The sequence below is a fragment of the Canis lupus genome, chromosome 26 (assembly GCF_011100685.1).
Source record: "Canis lupus familiaris isolate Mischka breed German Shepherd chromosome 26, alternate assembly UU_Cfam_GSD_1.0, whole genome shotgun sequence".
In the NCBI taxonomy this organism is placed as follows: Eukaryota; Metazoa; Chordata; class Mammalia; order Carnivora; family Canidae; genus Canis; species Canis lupus.
In genome coordinates, this window is record NC_049247.1 from 547,180 (window position 1) to 562,359 (window position 15,180).

General features: G+C 59.5%; 2 protein-coding genes across 26 annotated transcripts in view; one reads left to right on the top strand and one right to left on the bottom strand.

The window, feature by feature from the left end:
- LRCOL1 (leucine rich colipase like 1) overlaps positions 1 to 5,187 on the top strand; it is a 35,572-nt gene extending 30,385 nt beyond the window's left edge. For 2 of the 3 annotated variants that reach the window (XR_005379046.1, XM_038574663.1), the window contains 5 exons: positions 818 to 1,070; positions 1,159 to 1,326; positions 1,707 to 3,402; positions 3,731 to 3,801; positions 4,310 to 5,187. The gene's annotated coding sequence lies outside the window, so the exon portion shown is untranslated. The remainder of the gene's footprint in view (positions 1 to 817; positions 1,071 to 1,158; positions 1,327 to 1,706; positions 3,403 to 3,730; positions 3,802 to 4,309) is intronic. The other variant, XR_005379047.1, reaches the window with a different exon arrangement.
- Positions 4,419 to 15,180, bottom strand: part of FBRSL1 (fibrosin like 1) — a 77,704-nt gene continuing 66,942 nt past the window's right edge. For 4 of the 23 annotated variants that reach the window (XM_038574649.1, XM_038574637.1, XM_038574655.1 and 1 more), the window contains 13 exons: positions 14,888 to 15,108; positions 14,177 to 14,245; positions 13,792 to 14,006; positions 12,986 to 13,036; positions 12,700 to 12,795; positions 12,171 to 12,239; positions 11,980 to 12,009; positions 11,772 to 11,843; positions 10,525 to 10,636; positions 8,430 to 8,507; positions 8,138 to 8,221; positions 7,715 to 7,913; positions 4,419 to 6,736 (listed from right to left, as the gene is read on the bottom strand). In XM_038574649.1, coding sequence (XP_038430577.1) covers positions 5,776 to 6,736; positions 7,715 to 7,913; positions 8,138 to 8,221; positions 8,430 to 8,507; positions 10,525 to 10,636; positions 11,772 to 11,843; positions 11,980 to 12,009; positions 12,171 to 12,239; positions 12,700 to 12,795; positions 12,986 to 13,036; positions 13,792 to 14,006; positions 14,177 to 14,245; positions 14,888 to 15,108 — 2,257 coding nt within the window. In that variant the 3' untranslated portion in view covers positions 4,419 to 5,775. Of the gene's footprint in view, positions 6,737 to 7,714; positions 7,914 to 8,137; positions 8,222 to 8,429; positions 8,508 to 10,524; positions 10,637 to 11,771; positions 11,844 to 11,979; positions 12,010 to 12,170; positions 12,240 to 12,699; positions 12,796 to 12,985; positions 13,037 to 13,791; positions 14,007 to 14,081; positions 14,246 to 14,887; positions 15,109 to 15,180 lie in introns of all 23 variants that reach the window. The other 19 variants (XM_038574660.1, XM_038574640.1, XM_038574661.1 and 16 more) reach the window with 17 other exon arrangements.

The window sequence follows — 15,180 nt, forward strand, 5'->3', positions numbered from 1 at the left end:
ATAATAGGCAAATTATGGAAGCAGCCTAAGTGTCCCTTGATAGATGAATGGAAGAAGATGTGGAACACACACAACAGAATATTACTCGGTCTTAAAAATAAATGAAATCTTGTCATTTGTAACAATATGGATGGAAGCAGAAGGTGTTAAGTGAAATAAGTCAGGGAAAGACAAATACCATGATTTCATTTACTGTGGAATCAAACAAACCAAAAAAGAAGAAAACAGAAATAGACTCATAAATGCAATCAGGGAAATTGTGGTAGCCAGAGAGGAGGAGATTGGAGAGTTGAGAGAACCAGGGGGAAGGAGTAGAGGTACAAACTTCCAGTCATAAATGTCACAAGGATGAAAAGTATGGCAAAAGGAATATAGCTACTGATACTGTACTGTCATTTATGGTGGCAGATGATGACTACAACGATCATGGTGAACACTGGGTGATGTACAGAACTGTCGAATCACTATGTTGCAACCTATATTTAATATGACATTGTATGCCAACTATGATACAAAATTTAAAAATTTTAATGTCTGATACTATTTATGAAAAGTTCGAGCAAGGCAAATTTAACAGAGTCCCTATTCTGCGGCACTGATATAGACAATAAAGCCAAGTTGACTGAAACTAGATCTAATTTGCAAACAAATTACTCTTACTGTTGTTACTGCTGATAGAAATGGGAGTAATTTTTGAGAGAAAAATTACGATTCCACTGTAACCATAAATACATACTTTTGGATATTAGATTCTATTTCTGCTGTTTTGAAGTTTTGATTTCTATCTGTAAACTACTCTGAATCCTGATTTTTCCAGATTCTTCCAATGTCAGACTACAATTTTCCACACATATACAATTTTCTTCTACCTTTTTGACTTGAAATCATGGAACACAGAAATATGGGGAGGCTGCTGGATGCCGGCCTCGGACAGGTCTGCTCAGAATGGCTTCGGTTGATGCCGCCCGTCTGTGTCTGGAGCCCTTCCCACTGCAGCCCTGGTGTCAGTGGGGTGGGCCTCCCCCTCCACGGGAGGCGCCGGGTGCTCAGGGACCCCAGGACCCCAGAAGGTGGGCACGTGCCTGCGAGCCTTCTGGGACCGAGCTATCCTCTCCCTGGCATTTTTCCCAGCTAAACGGTATTTTATTCCATGGCCAGCGCAAGCAATCGAAAACATCGTGATGAAGTGGAAGATGAAAAGCTCCCGTTGGCCACCTCGTGCGCTCAGCTCAGGGCATTAAGCGACTCGGGCTGTGCGCGGTCACCACGGCCACCGCCGGCGACTTCCCACAGGGACGCTGCGTCCCCACCCCCACCTCGCAGAAGGTTCGTCCCGGTCCCGGTCCCGTCCCGGTCCCGGTCCCGGTGCGCCGCCCCGCCTACGCCCGTCGCCCGCCCGGGAGGACCTCGCGCGGGTGCAGGGGAAGCGCAACCCCCGCGCGTGCTGCTCTTTCCAGCGGGCCCCGCGGCAGGTTTGTTTTCTGTGCCAACCGGCTGCAGCTGGAGCCAGGGGACCGCAGCTAGCGGAAGTGCCCAGGCTGAGGCCCGGGTGGGCCAGGTCGCCGGGGGCGGGCGGGGAGGAGGGGCTCCGCCGCCACGGGCGCCTCTGGCTGGGGACGCGGGGCCGGGACCGGCGCGGGGAGGGGCGGCTGGCGGGGCCCCGGCGGGGGAACTCCTGGGAACTCCTCCCTGTGGTCTCTCCCCAGGGCGAGCCAATCAGAAGCGACAAGAGGTGTCACCCTGGGTAGTGCCCCGTGGATGCGCCGCCCTCAGCCCAGGGCAGCCGCGCCTCTGCGCCTCGCCCGCGCGTCGTGCCTTTCATAAGGGGGTGGCGGTGGCGGTGGCGGTGGCGGTGGCGCAGGCTGCTGCCGTGATGGTCCTCGCTGGGAAAGACGCGCGATCGCCGTCGGGGAGGGAGCGGGAGCCCGCAGAGCCCCCTGGTTGGCGCTGCCCCGCGGGATCCCCATCGGAGCTCCAGGAGCCACTCAGCGAGAGACGGGCGGGCGGGGCTGCAGGACGTGCCCCCGGGCGGGAGGAGCCCTGGCGCTGGAGCCCTCCCCCCTCTGCTGCCACCTGGGTCCTGGAAGTGCAGGAGGGATGCTTGGTGGGGCGCTGGGCGGGCAGGGGGCACCTAGCCCCGCGGAGAGGGGAGACCCCAGACTGGGGACAAACCCGTGAGCCCGACCCCAGAGGGGCGCCGGCCAGTCAGAAGTGGCTCAAGTAGCGGTGGGCCTGCCTCTGCTCCCCGAGCTGCCAGGAGTGCATTTCCAGGAAGCACATCCTTTCCCAGGAGGGCCCCAGTGGCCGTGTGGCCTCGCACCAGGGAGTAGAACCCGAGCCAGGGCCCTCAGAGGCCCAGGCACCATAGGAGCTAGGGACACAGCTCGGGCACAGCGCTTCCCGCAGGACCCGGCCTGGGCCATGGAGGGCTCTCTGACTCACCCTGGGTCTTCCCTCCACTGAGCTCCCCATGTGGGTTCTTTCTGTTGGGTTACAATCTATTTTTTTTTTAAGATTTTATTTATTCATGAGAGAGAGAGAGAGAGAGAGAGAGAGAGGCACAGACACAGGCAGAGGGAGAAGCAGGCTCCCTGCAGGGAGCCCAATGTGGGACTCGATCTGGGGACTCCAGGATCACGCCCTGAGCCAAAGGCAGATGATGCTCAACCACTGTGCCAGGAGTCCCTGGGTTACAATGTTAGTTCACTTAAATTTCTCCTGCAGTAGCTTCCAAAGCAAGGACATGGAATAAACACCGTGTCAGAACATGTCTTTATTCTTGACGAATCTGGCTGGGGTGCTTTCCATATCCCTTCATTTAAATGCCCTCCCCCACATTGCGTTGGATCTTTTTTCCTGAAAATTCTGAGTCAGATGATGGGTGTCCTGGGAAGGCCCTCTTTTGTTTTTCCTGTTCTTCAACTCATCATCTTTTTGTTTTACCTTCTAGGAGATTTTACAAATTTTGTAAATTCTTATCTTTTAACCCTTTTATAGAAAATCTTTGACAACCATTATTCTGATTTTAAAGACACTTCCTAGGGAATAATGTTTCAGTGTAGACCCTGAGTCCCCGGAGTTTGGTGCTACATTACAGATAATAGTGCCTTATAGGCCACTCTTGTAGATTAGGGCCTTTGGTGGGGAGTGCTCCACTAGAGGGCTCTCAGGAGGCGCCTACCACAGAGTGCTCCATGGAAGTACCCACCACAGAATACTCTCAGGAGGTGCCCATGAGAGTGCTCCCAGGAAGACACTTTACCAGAGTGCTCCCACGGCGTACCGACCACAGAATGTTCCCTTGAGGATACTCCACCTCAGTGCGCCCAGGAAGTGCTCCCAGGAGGACTCTCCACCATAGACTGCACCCAGGAAGATGCTCCACCAGAGTGCTCCCGGAAGGTACCCACCAGTGCTCCCAGGAGGATGCTCCAGCAGTGTGCTCTCTCAGGAAAACACTCTACCAGAGTGCTCCCAGGGACAGAATTTCACTATGGATTTGCTCCATCACGAGTAATCCTCCTCATGGGTAACACTCCATTAGAGAAAATGGCATCCCTCAGGGATGAGAAAGCCTGTCTCCATGCAGGTACCAACACTCTCTCCCATGGGTAACATTCCACCAGGGGCCCTTGCCTGGGACAGGGGTGGAAAGTACTCCTCTCCACCCTGTGGTTGAATGCAGACTGTGTCCTTTGGCTTTTAGCTCAAATATTTTATCTCTTTACAGGATATGCCTGGAATCCCAGGTGGTCTCAGGGAAGAGTCTGATTGGCACCCACATGCCCATTTTACCTATGGGTAGGTTCTCAGAGCCCTGGGGGCCAGCGCGCTGGCCAGGCCTGTGCTTCTCCCTCACCCCTGCTCTGCCTGGCAGCTGGCTTGGGCTTAGCGTCGCCACTGGACACAGAGGGCTCCGTGGGGGACCCCCAGGCCTCCATATGGGGGGCCCTACTTAGGCTCAGGCCTGGCTGCTCACCCAACAAAGGCAAATCCATTCAGAGCACCGAGTCAGGGCCCCCATTTCCGAACCACGGGCCGGGAGCAGAGGTGGCTAGTTCTGCCTCTGCCCTCTCCTTCCCTGAGCCCTCATTTCTCCATAAAAAGGCTCATCTGGCTCCATGTGGTACCAGTGCTGCAGGGGCAAGGCCAGCATTCCAGGGATGTGACCCTCCACCCAGTGCACAGAGGGGACAGGGCTGATGGGGTGGGAGAGGCATTCCAAGAGCAGGAACAGTCCTGGGGGCGCCAGTCCAGGCAAAGCTAGGGATGGCACGGACAGAGCCCAGGGAAGGTGCTCTGCTTCTAGATGAAGGGGACCAGCAGCCCCGCTCTACCCGGCGCACTGCACTGCCCTGGGGGAGGGGGACAAGATCCCCCACATTCTACAATGACACACAAAACACCTGACCACCTCGTGATCCAAAATCAAGCCTGTATTTATCTTCATTGATTGACACGTGAACTGAATGTTTAAAACAACCAGAGTCCACAGTGGAAACATGGCTTGGGAATACAGAACAGAGCAGATGGCTGCAGAGGGCTGAACCCATGAGGCTCCAAAGTGCAGTGGACACAGGTGTGGACAGCAGGGAACAGAAAGGACACTGAGGTCAGGACAAGGGGACGTTCAGGTGGTTATGAAAGCAAAACCAAAATCGAAAGATCATGCCAAGGCCTCCACAGGTGGAGGAGCACGCTGAGAAACACCTGCTGACGGCTTTCACATGGAAGAGTGGACATAAGCTACTATTTCTGTTTGCAATGAACCGTTAGACTCTCCACTCCTACTAAACATCTACTTGTCTGGTATGGATTCCAAGAACGCTGCACAATGAGCGCTAGAGTCCAGAGATGTCCTCAAGACCGGAGTGGCCAGTTGAGTGGCCACCGAGGAGGGTGGGTCCGGGAGCTTGGGAGCAGCTCCGACGTGCTGCCAGGCAGCGGGAAGCTTCCTCCCCAGACAGCGGCCAGTCCCACCTCGGAGCGCTTGCATAGTTGAAAGATCTGCTGCAGTGATGCTTCCAAGCATTTTCAACTGACAGCGAGTGGGTTTTTTGTGACCATATTAAACAAATAACCAGAAAGATTTCTAGAAACTGCTTTTTATAAAGTCTACCTAGGTTAAGAATTTAATAATGTCATATATTTATATTAACAGGCTATTTACATATTTCATGTTTTTTTTTAAAAAACAAACCAAAAAAGAAACCCTCTTATGCTTCTGCATAAGGCAAAAAAAGTTTTGTACATTATTATTATTTTAATATATATCTGTAACTTCGGTTCCAAGTACCAAGGGAGGGCCAGGCCAGCCCTGAAGGGGGGGGGGGGGGCCTCACAGTGCGCTGGACAAAAATGACCGTTTTTATCTCCATAAATAAGACAAAAGATCCTGGGGCTCTAAGAGAGAGATCTGAGGCCTTTACATTGCAAATCTGAACTGAAGATAAAAAAGCAAAAACTTTTGTTTCTTTTTAAATGTCTAAAGAGCACAAAATTGAAAAAAATACAAATCTATTAAAAACGCTTCTCACCTGTGGGAAAAGATGTACAAACGTGAACTTTCTCCCAGTAGCCTAATCTCAAGCTCAGAAAACAAAAGCTCGCCCCCAGCGAAGCTGCAGATTTAACTACCCCACGGCGCGGGTTTTAGGCGGAAAGCGAGCGTCACCCCGGGCCCGACGGGGCTGTGCTTAGGTTCCAGAAACGTCCTCATCTTGGCCTGTAGCAGTGCATGTGTGGAAGGCCTCGGCCCGGGGCGGGGCCCGGGGACTACCGGGCCTCCACCTCCTGGGGGTTGCGGGACGGGGAGTAGTCGCGCATCTCGGGCCCGTGGCCCCCAAGCGGCGTAGTCCTGCTGCGCGGCGGCGGCCCGGGAGGCGTGGGGGGCGCGCCGGCAGCCACCAGCGGGGGGGGCGCGCCCAGGGCAGCGGTGGCCGCGGCGGCGGCGGCGGGCGGGGTCCGCGCCAGGAGCCCGCCGTGCAGCGCGGCGGCGGCGGCCCCGAGGCGCGGGTAGTGCAGGGCGCCCAGCGCGGGCAGGAGCGCGGCGCCGTCGAGGTGTGCGGCCCGGGCGCGCTCCAGCTCCTCCCGGCGCGCCTCCCTCAGGCGCTCAGGGCTGTAATCATGCGGTTCGCGGTCGCGGTAGGGGCGCTCGGGGGGCTCGTAGAGGGCGGCGGGGCCCGGGGCGGGGGCGGCGGTGGGGGCGGGCAGGGCGCGCCGGGGCAGCTCCAGGCCGCGGTAGGCATCGCGCAGGGTCTCCCACGTGAAGCCCAGGCGCTCGCGGGCCGCCGGGGCCAGCCCGAGCTGCAGGGGCGCAGGGGGCACGCGTGGGTGATCGGGCGCTGGGTGCAAGCCGGCCGCGGGGGGCTCGGGCGCGTCGCTGTCTTCCCTGCGCTCCTCCTTGACCCTGACGTCACCTTGGGGCCGCTGGGCCAGCACCTCCAAGGGCTTTCCCAGCTCCCGGCCCAGGAGGCCGGCTAGACGCAGGCTGTCGCCCAGGGCCGCCTTGCAGTAGGGGGACGGTGGGCGCACAGCCGGCTTGGCGCCGTCGTCCTTGGCCGGAGAGCAGCTCTCCTTGACGCGGGGCTCGGGCTCGGGCTCGCGCTCGCGCTCGGCGAGGACTCCGGGCCGGCAGGGTTCGCCCTGGCCGCGGAGCAGGAGGCTGCTGACCGGGGCCCCTGCTGGGGCTGTGGGTGACGCCTGGCTCAGCAGGCGCGTCTTCTCCAGGAGGTCCCTGGAATTGACAAGGCAGACCCATTCCCTCAGCCGGGGTGGGGTGGGGGAAAGACCAGGCGGGGCTCTGGAACAGGTGCCCCTGAGGCAAGCGGCTTACTACAACGTTCCCCCCATGTAACCTCGGGTCCTTGGGGTGTGGGTGTGTGTAGGGGGGTTTGTCCCTGACTACCCGGTCAACACGGACACACCCACACCTCATGCAGGCCTCACGCGACCCCCACGATTCCCTCCCCCTGACAAACAGCTCAGGAAGAAGCTTTGCAGCAGAACATGGAGATCCCCCTCCAGTCCCAAGCCAAGAGGCCCCTCAGTGAGGAATGGGGTCTCCAAGTACACTCTGGGGAGGGGGCCCCAGGGTCCTGCCTTGGCCATGGCTGACCATAGCTCCCATTCACAAGGCCCCACTGCCCTGTGCCTTGAATATGAATACAGGGGCAGGGATGAGGGCATGGCCTCCAGGGCTGCTCTGGAACTGCGGCCTTGGCTGGGGACCCCCCAATAGGAGGGGCTTGGTCAGAGCCCTCCTCTGCTCCTGTCCACCCCACTAGCCAGCCACAACTCCATCCTCATGTTTCTGACTCTGCTGCCGACTCTGGAATTGGACCCCCACCTCCCTTACCCCAGTCTCTTCCTGCTGCCCTGCGGCAGCCTGACTCGGCCCATCCTCTCAGGCCGACCCTCCCGCAGGGGCCCCCACTTAAAAGATGCAGATAGCTCTGCTGCCCTGCTGGCCTGAGCTCCCTGCGGAGGCCCCACGGTGGCCAATGAGCTGTCCATCTCCCATGCTGCTTCCAGGGGTGGACCCTCCCTCTCCATAGCTCCTGCCTAAATCCTGCCCCACCAGGGGTTCTCCCTGGGGGCCCTCTCTCCATTGGCCTTCCAGGCCTTGAGGGTACAGCAAGGGAGATCTCCAGGGCAGAGCCAGAGTTCTGCAAAGCCAGCCGGAGGCCCTGGGAACAGTGGGGGTGCCACTCACCGCTCCTCCCTGCCCTTGTCCGGCTCTCGGTCGTGGTTGGTCAGGGCTGAGACCCGATCAGGGTCCACAGGTTTAGGCCATGGGGGTGGTGTGGGAAACGAGGGGGGCGCCCGGTGCAGTCGATTCCAGGTCTCATGGGGGCTAGGTAGGCCATGCAGCGAGGAGCTCTCCTTGGGGGCAAAGATGCCGCTGCCCTGAGCTGGAGAGGGGCAGCAGTGAGAGTCCAGGACAGCGTGCCCACCCCCACCAAGGGTGCCCCAATGGAACCGCAGGGCTGCTGGGGAGAAGCACACCATTCCTGCATCCCAGGGAGGCAGCCAGAGTGTCACGGTGAGCCAGGGGTCAGGGTGCATGCCAAACCCACACCAGAAGCCCCGTGTGTACGAGTGGGTCGAGCAGGGAGCAAGGGTGGTGGTCACTCACTCAGTGCATGGCTCCCTAAGCCTCCGAAGGCGTTGCTGCCCAGGCTCCCCAGGCCCCCAAAGGTACCTGGCCTGCTGAAAGGGTCTGTGGGGACAAGTGGGGTCCAGGTTTCTGCGTGGCTCATGCCAGGGCTCCCATCTGACTCTCCTCCTACCCATGACACCAGAACATGGCAGGTGCCAAGTATAGGGTCTGAGGGGTCACCTCTTCCCACCACACACACCCTCTCCCAAATCCTCTGAGGTCTGCAGAAGGCCTGTCACAGACTTCAGTGACCTGAGAGCACACCTACCTGTCAGGTGACCCATGGTCAGGAAGCTGCTGGGATGGGCCGGGGGTCCAAATGGGTTGGTGGTGGGATGGGCAGCACCTGTGGGGGCAGGTTGTCAGGGGCCTGACACACCTGAGGGCTCCTGTTTGTAGCTTGCTCCCAGGGTGGGGATATGCCAGCTGCCTCTGGGAACCAATGTATACCTTCCACTGGAAGCGTGTGGGGAGGGGGGGGCACTGAGAGAGCTTTCCAGGCTGTCCTCTAGACACTGACCCCAAGACTTCCAACTAGAAGCTAAGAAATGATCCTGGCTACATCACAGTGTCTTAGGGGACAAAGCCACTGAAGACGGCATCTCCTGCTGTGGTCTCCTCCAGCCACAGCCCACAGGTGTCACCACGGGGTCAGCTGTGCTGGAGCCCGGCCCTAGTCGCACCTCCAGGGCAGCTGGGGTAGGCACAGGCCCTGAGAAGGGGCTGCTGGGTTGGGGGACTGGCTCTACTGCTAGGGTGGGGCATATACCCTTTGTTCTGGGGGGTGGATTTCTGGCAAAGACTGGTGATGTGGCCTGCCCTCGCTCTCCAGCATCCCCAGTCTCGGGGGACACCCGCAGTGGAGGGTTTGTTTTTGCTGGGCTGCTGCACGCAGTTTCTAATCTCCAGGAGCCCCCCACCAGAAAGCTAGCCACTCTCCTGAATGACTCACAGCTCGAAGAAATCAAACTGGAAATTAGAAAATAAGAGACAGCTTGCTCTGGTGCTAATGAAGATGTGTGTGGGGTGAAGTGTCCCTTTAGGGCACACGCATTGAGAAAGGACCAACAAGCGATAGGCAAGCTCCCAGCTTGAGGAGTCAAGAAGGCCAGGGGGTAGAGCCCTGGTGCAAGAGGAGATGCCTGACAAGCAGGGTAGGCCAGCGGCGTCCATGACCATGTGGCCCTGGACTGGGTGTGTGGAGGGCGGGGAAGTGCATGGGTGCCAAGTCCAGGCTCCACACAGCAGAGGAAGCCAAGGCCCACTGCCTGGGCCCCACGATGAACACACGTCCTGTGGACCTAGGGACTGAACCCCAGGTGGGAGGGACAGACACCAGGAGACCCTCTGCCCAGATTAGGGTCTGGAGACCACCAGGGTGTTGGGGCCAGGAACTAGAGAAGCGCCCATGCTTGTGAGGCCAGCCTGGGGGACCGTGCCCACAGCCAGCACTGCAAACTGTTTCCGGGGCCCTCGCTGACCACACGTCTGGGTGTGAGGTGGCAGCAGGTACAGGGGAGTGTGTGTGGACACACAGCAGGGCAGTTGGCTGGTGTGTGTGGGGTGTTTCTGAGAAGGCAGTGTCTACAAGATCCTGACAGCTGGGGAGGGGAGCGGCAGACCCAGAGGCAGCCTCAGGAGGGACGGTATGTGAGGCTGGGACTTGGGAGTTTGGGGGTCCTCAACTTCCTCGGACAGGAGTGCCGTGTGAACCTCATTCACTTGTGCAAACACGGTTTATGCTGACCACCTGCTTTCCTTCGGGAGTCAGCAGTGTGAGTGTGTGCAGGCACAGAACCCTACCTGGCCAGCCCCAGTAGGGACCCTGAGTGCCAGGCCTGTGAGCCTCCCTGCACCACAACACTTGGTGAGGAAAGGGGAGGAGTCCTGGGTCCCCCAGGACAGAACTCAGCAGTCCTATGCCTGGCTTCCTGCTCATCTTGCCCTATGCGCCTTTCCCCTTTGCCCATCTTGCTGCATCCCTGCTCTGGGATGCATCTTGGCAGTGGGAGTGACGAGTCCTGGAAGGGTGGCCCATGGCTGCTGGTGCAGGGCAAGCACGCAGATTCTGGGAGCAGAGCCAAAACCCTTCCTTGGAGAGGGAAGGGATTCTTGCCCCTCCCTGCCTCAGGTGGGGCCTGGACAGACATCAGAAGTGAAGCTGCAGGGTGAGGGAAAGCCTGGGGAGGGCACCCCACACGCGGTAGGACACCAGGGGGTGGCCAGGGGGTGGGTGACAGCGTGCAGCAGCGGGGAGTAAACAAAAATGCCGAGGCTGCTGGAGCGCCAGCCCAGGGCACAGGCAGGATCATCTCTGCCCGCCAGCCCTCCCCCCTGCCTTGTGCTCTGGACAGGGCGCTCACCCGAGCCGAAGAGGGGCCGGGCTAGGTCCTGCGGGTAGTGGAGTCCAGCAAACACGCCTGGGGCTGGGGGTCTGCTGGCCAAGTCCAGCTTGTGAGGGTCCAGCTGCATCTGCTGGGAAGGACAAAGCACATGCGGGGCCTGCAGTCCAGACAGCCACGGCTGCCGACAAGCAAGCAATCCCCCCGCTGGGATGGAAAACCCCCCATCCTGTCCCAGGAGTGCCACACGCAGCCAGTATGACATGTGCTGGATGTACAGGGTGGTCGTGGAGAGTGGTGTGTTCTACACCGAAGTGCACCGCCATCCAGAGCTCGCGTTTTCATTGGAAACACTTTACCCATGTTAAGACTGTCAAATTAAGTTGAAAAAGTAGCTTCACAGACCTAAGTCATTTTAGATACGTTTCAGTTTCCAGTAACTGATTAACATTTAAATTTACTAAATGAAAAAAATAAAAAATAAAAAATAAAAATAAAAATAAATTTACTAAATGAAACAAAAAAGCCCGTGGCTCCGTTGTGGTGGCCACAAGAGTGCTCCCTGGTTCTGCCCTGCTGTAGTACCTGTCCTGGCGGTGGGGTGCCCTAGCCCACCAGGGGCAGCCCCCACTGGCCAGCCCCCCCAGGGCTATCCTCACACACGTGCATAAGGGAACAGGCAGTATCTTGGCATTAAGACCCTGCTGACTTCTCATAGCATGTTCTGGATGGGATGTTTTTTGAAAGCTGTGCATGGAGGTGGCATGTGGCCAGAAATGGTAGCAAAGAGTGTCCAGGTCTTTCTGTACCAGGGGGTGAGGTGGAGGATGGGGGGGCAGGGGGGCTGGGGCACAAGTCTGGGTGAGGAGTTCTCCCGCCTCCCCCTGCCCTTCCAAGGCAACCCCAACCCTTCTCGTGTCATCTAGGTAACCGCCAGGGGGCCCCTCCCAGGCACATGTGTAGCGCCCCTCGTTCACTGCTGGGGATCTAGGCACACACACAGCAGGTGCTCAACAAATGCTTGGAGAAAAGGATGGGGGACAGAATTGAAGATCTTGTGGAGGGCTCAAATGATGCTGGTGGGACCAGCACAAGGTCAGCTCCCCCAAACCCCCGCCTGGGGACATGATGGGTGACCCCCACCACCTGGCCTCCTCTCCACCCTGCCCCATGCCCACATAAGGAGCACAAGGACACGGTCCCAAATGGGTACATCAGGACACCCTCTGACACCCCGGCCTGGCCAGGAGAACAAGGAATAGGCTCACCTTTATCTTCTGCTGATGGTGGTAGATCTGCCAGGCAATCTGCACGTGTACAGCACACCACTTCCCAGGTTTCTATGACAGGGTGGGCCACACTCAGCTGCATAGCCAGGGCCTCTGCATTCTGTTCCCTGGATCTGCAGTCCTCCCAAGCCACAACCCTCCGTGAGGTCCCACCAGACCCCTTCCTCTCAAAGACACACAAACTCACCCTGACTGTGGTCCGGTATGGGTCGGACACCTGTCATTAACAGAGAAGGAAACGTTAGATCCAGGCCTTGGGGGAGGCTGAGTCCTGGGGGTGGGGTAGAGACCTGCCCGCAGCTGCCACCATCCTCCACAAGGGAGACCAGGCTGCCTGGGATGGCCCCAGGGAGGGACGGGTGGGCAGCTGCCACCTACCCCAGGGGCTTTCTGGAGAAGGGTGTGAACAGCACTGGCCCGGCCTGTTACCTCGATTGGGTTTGAAGTCTGAGGGGAGAAAACAGGATGTGAGAAGTGCAGACCCCGGGCCCAGGCAGAGGACCCCATGTGGCCCCACACACTGCCACCAGGGGATGCCTGGCTTCCCACATCCTCAGTCCAAAAGTTTCTGCAAAAATGGGCAGGGGCTCCTGACTAGGACACACCTGGGTTAGGGGGGCTGAGAGAGCCTCCTACAGCATGGACAGCTCTGTGCTATGTGGGGTGGCCAGCCCTGCTTCTCCCCACGCTAGCCTCAGGCACTCCCAGTGGAGTGAGGGTGCATGGAGCAGTGCTACGGGGTTGCCCCAGAGCCCTAGGCTGCAGCTGCCTAGGCAGGGGTCATGCTGCTGCTGCTGCTGCTGCACAGCCACATCCCACCCGGTATGGCTGGCTCACCCCAACACAACTGCATGGCAGGGGCTCCCATGGGCCCTGAACCCCGTCCCACCGCAGGAACAGCTGGTACCTTGGGCTGAAAAGCACCCTGTAGGGACCCAAAGGGGCCTGGGTGTGGGAGCAGGGTGGGCAGTCCGGGGATGGCAGAAGAGAAGGACGGGAAAAACTGCAAGAGAAAGAGGGGGAGCGTTCCAGAGGCCCCACTGGGAGCATGGATGTCCTGGGGGTGCACTGGGCCTGGCCCCCTGTACTAGGTGGGAGGCAACCTGACAAGGCCTCTGGGTAGGCACAGCCCCACCCTTTACCCGCTACCTGCAGCCCACAGGCCAGCCCAGGGACCTCGAAGGGGCACTCACGTTGGAATGTCGGAAGTAGGAGCTGTCCAGCTTGGGTGCATATTTATCAAACTGGAAGGAAAAGAATGGAGAGTGAGGCCTCCCCTAGCTTGTCACACCCTCTGCTGGGCCCGGCACCCACACCCCCGTTGGGCCAGGTGGTGACCTGAATGGTTGTCCTGCCTTCTGCAGCTGGTGGTCTGCAGCTCCCTGGGGGCACTGGCCCAATACCCTGAATTGGGCCCTGGGACCCAGTTCTCAGACTGGGCAGGGCCCCTACCTGTCTAATGGTACCACTGCACATGGCCCATCTGTGCCATCTGACAGTACGGGCTGAGGCCCAAGAGATGCTGCAGCCATGATCAGGGGGGTGGAGCCCAGGGCTGGTGATCAAGCAGTGAGACGCACCCAGGCCCCCAGTGAATAGGTCCTTCACAGAGCAAAGTCTAGGGATAATGTACTCTGCTTCCCACAGCAAGTGGCTCAGGAGACAGGGGCCCAGGATCTGGGGCCCATGGGAGGGAGTCCTGGTTCCCCGGCCCTGCTCATTCCTGTCTCTGGATCTGCTGTCCTGTTGCCAACAGAGATGCTGAAAACCCTGTGTGGATGAGACTGGCCCTGAAGCCACGTCATCCAGTGTGTGGATGTGGAGCACCTGCCCAGGCCCAGGACTGGGGATATCACATGACCCAGAGAAGGACCAGACAGCGAGGCCAGATGGACAGAAAGGGACGGTAAGAACCTGTGTGCGTGCAGAGAGCGTGTGCCTGCTGTGTGTCCCGCTGCCCGGGCCGCCCCCCGCCCGCACGCATGGAGGGCCTACGCACCGGCGGGGGTGCGGTGGGCGGCAGGAGAGGCGTCGGGGACAGCCCCGTGGGGAAGGGGGCAAATGTGTGTTGGTGCTGGTGTGTGTGCTGGTGTGTGTGTTGGTGCTGGTGGAACTCCGCCCGCAGCAGAGCCCCCGGGCCCAGGGGGGCGCCGGGCCGCTCAGCGCTCTGGACCAGAAAACGCGCGTTCAGCTCTTGCCTGAGCAGCTCGTGATCTACAAGAGAAAAAGAGAGAGAGACGGAGAGGCACGTCGGCCGCGGGCTCCCGGCGGGGCGAGGCAGATAGTCACCTGGCACTCCCGATTTCGGCAGGCCAAGCCGTGCTGGCCGCTCGCTAGGTGCGGGCCCCAGGGTGCAGGTAAGAGAGGTGCCTGTGACCAAGTACCAATCAGAATCCCCGAATGAGGCTGGCAATACATGATTGGCTGGCTGAATGAGATCAACAGGCTGGCATCTAAAGGCAAGAGAGAACACCGTGAGCTGCCGGTGCCCCCGAGCCGGCCACAGGGGAGCCCTGCCCCCCCAGCCCAGCATCCTGGTCCCATCCCAGGGCACCGAGCTGCCCCGGACTTGCATCGGGTGGCTCGGGAATTTAAAAAAAAAAAACTTGGGAGTCAAGCTCCATGGGAGAAATCTTCAGTGACCTGATATTCGGCCTTGAGAGGGCATCTGGAACCACGCAGGGAGGGAGAGACCAGGCTCCCGCCCTTCACCTGGAAACCCTTCACACCAGGATTCTACATGCCCCCAAGAAGGGCCCAGGTCCTTCGTTCCAGACACCCCTCCCTGACTAGGCCAGGGGAGGGCTCGGGATGCAGCAGGGGAACGCGTCCGTGTGTCTGCGTGCACGTAGGTGGCACCCACGCACCTGCATGCGTGTGCACAACCCAGGCCCAGGCAGGAAGCTTTCTCTGCACTGGGGAGTAGGACCCCCTTGGGAAAGGCAGCCTGCCGGGGCCAGGACCCTGCCATCAGCCCCTGAGGTCCCGCAGCAGGTAGGGGAGGCTCTGCAGCACCCCTTCCCCAGAGACACCGAGTCCCTCCCCGCTGCCCAGAGTGGAGGGGGACGGTGACCCCAGCCCCAGCCAGCACCTACCGGCAGGGTGTCCTGGGATGACCAGGCTGTTGGCCGGCAGCGCCGGGGGCGGGGGCAGTGTCGGGGGGGCGGCGAACATGGCCGCCGCGTGGTGCTGGTGCTGGGCCTGCGAGCGGAGCGCCAAGTGTGAGGTAGACAGGTGGGGGCCCGGCCCGAGAGGCGACAGGGACGCGTGCTTCGCGAGCCCGAGGCTGGCGCTGCTGCTGGCGCTGCTGCTCCTGCTGCGGGGAGCGGGGCTCAGTGCCTGGGGGCGGGCATCCGCGCGGCCCCGCCCCCCGAGGCGTGCAGGCCCC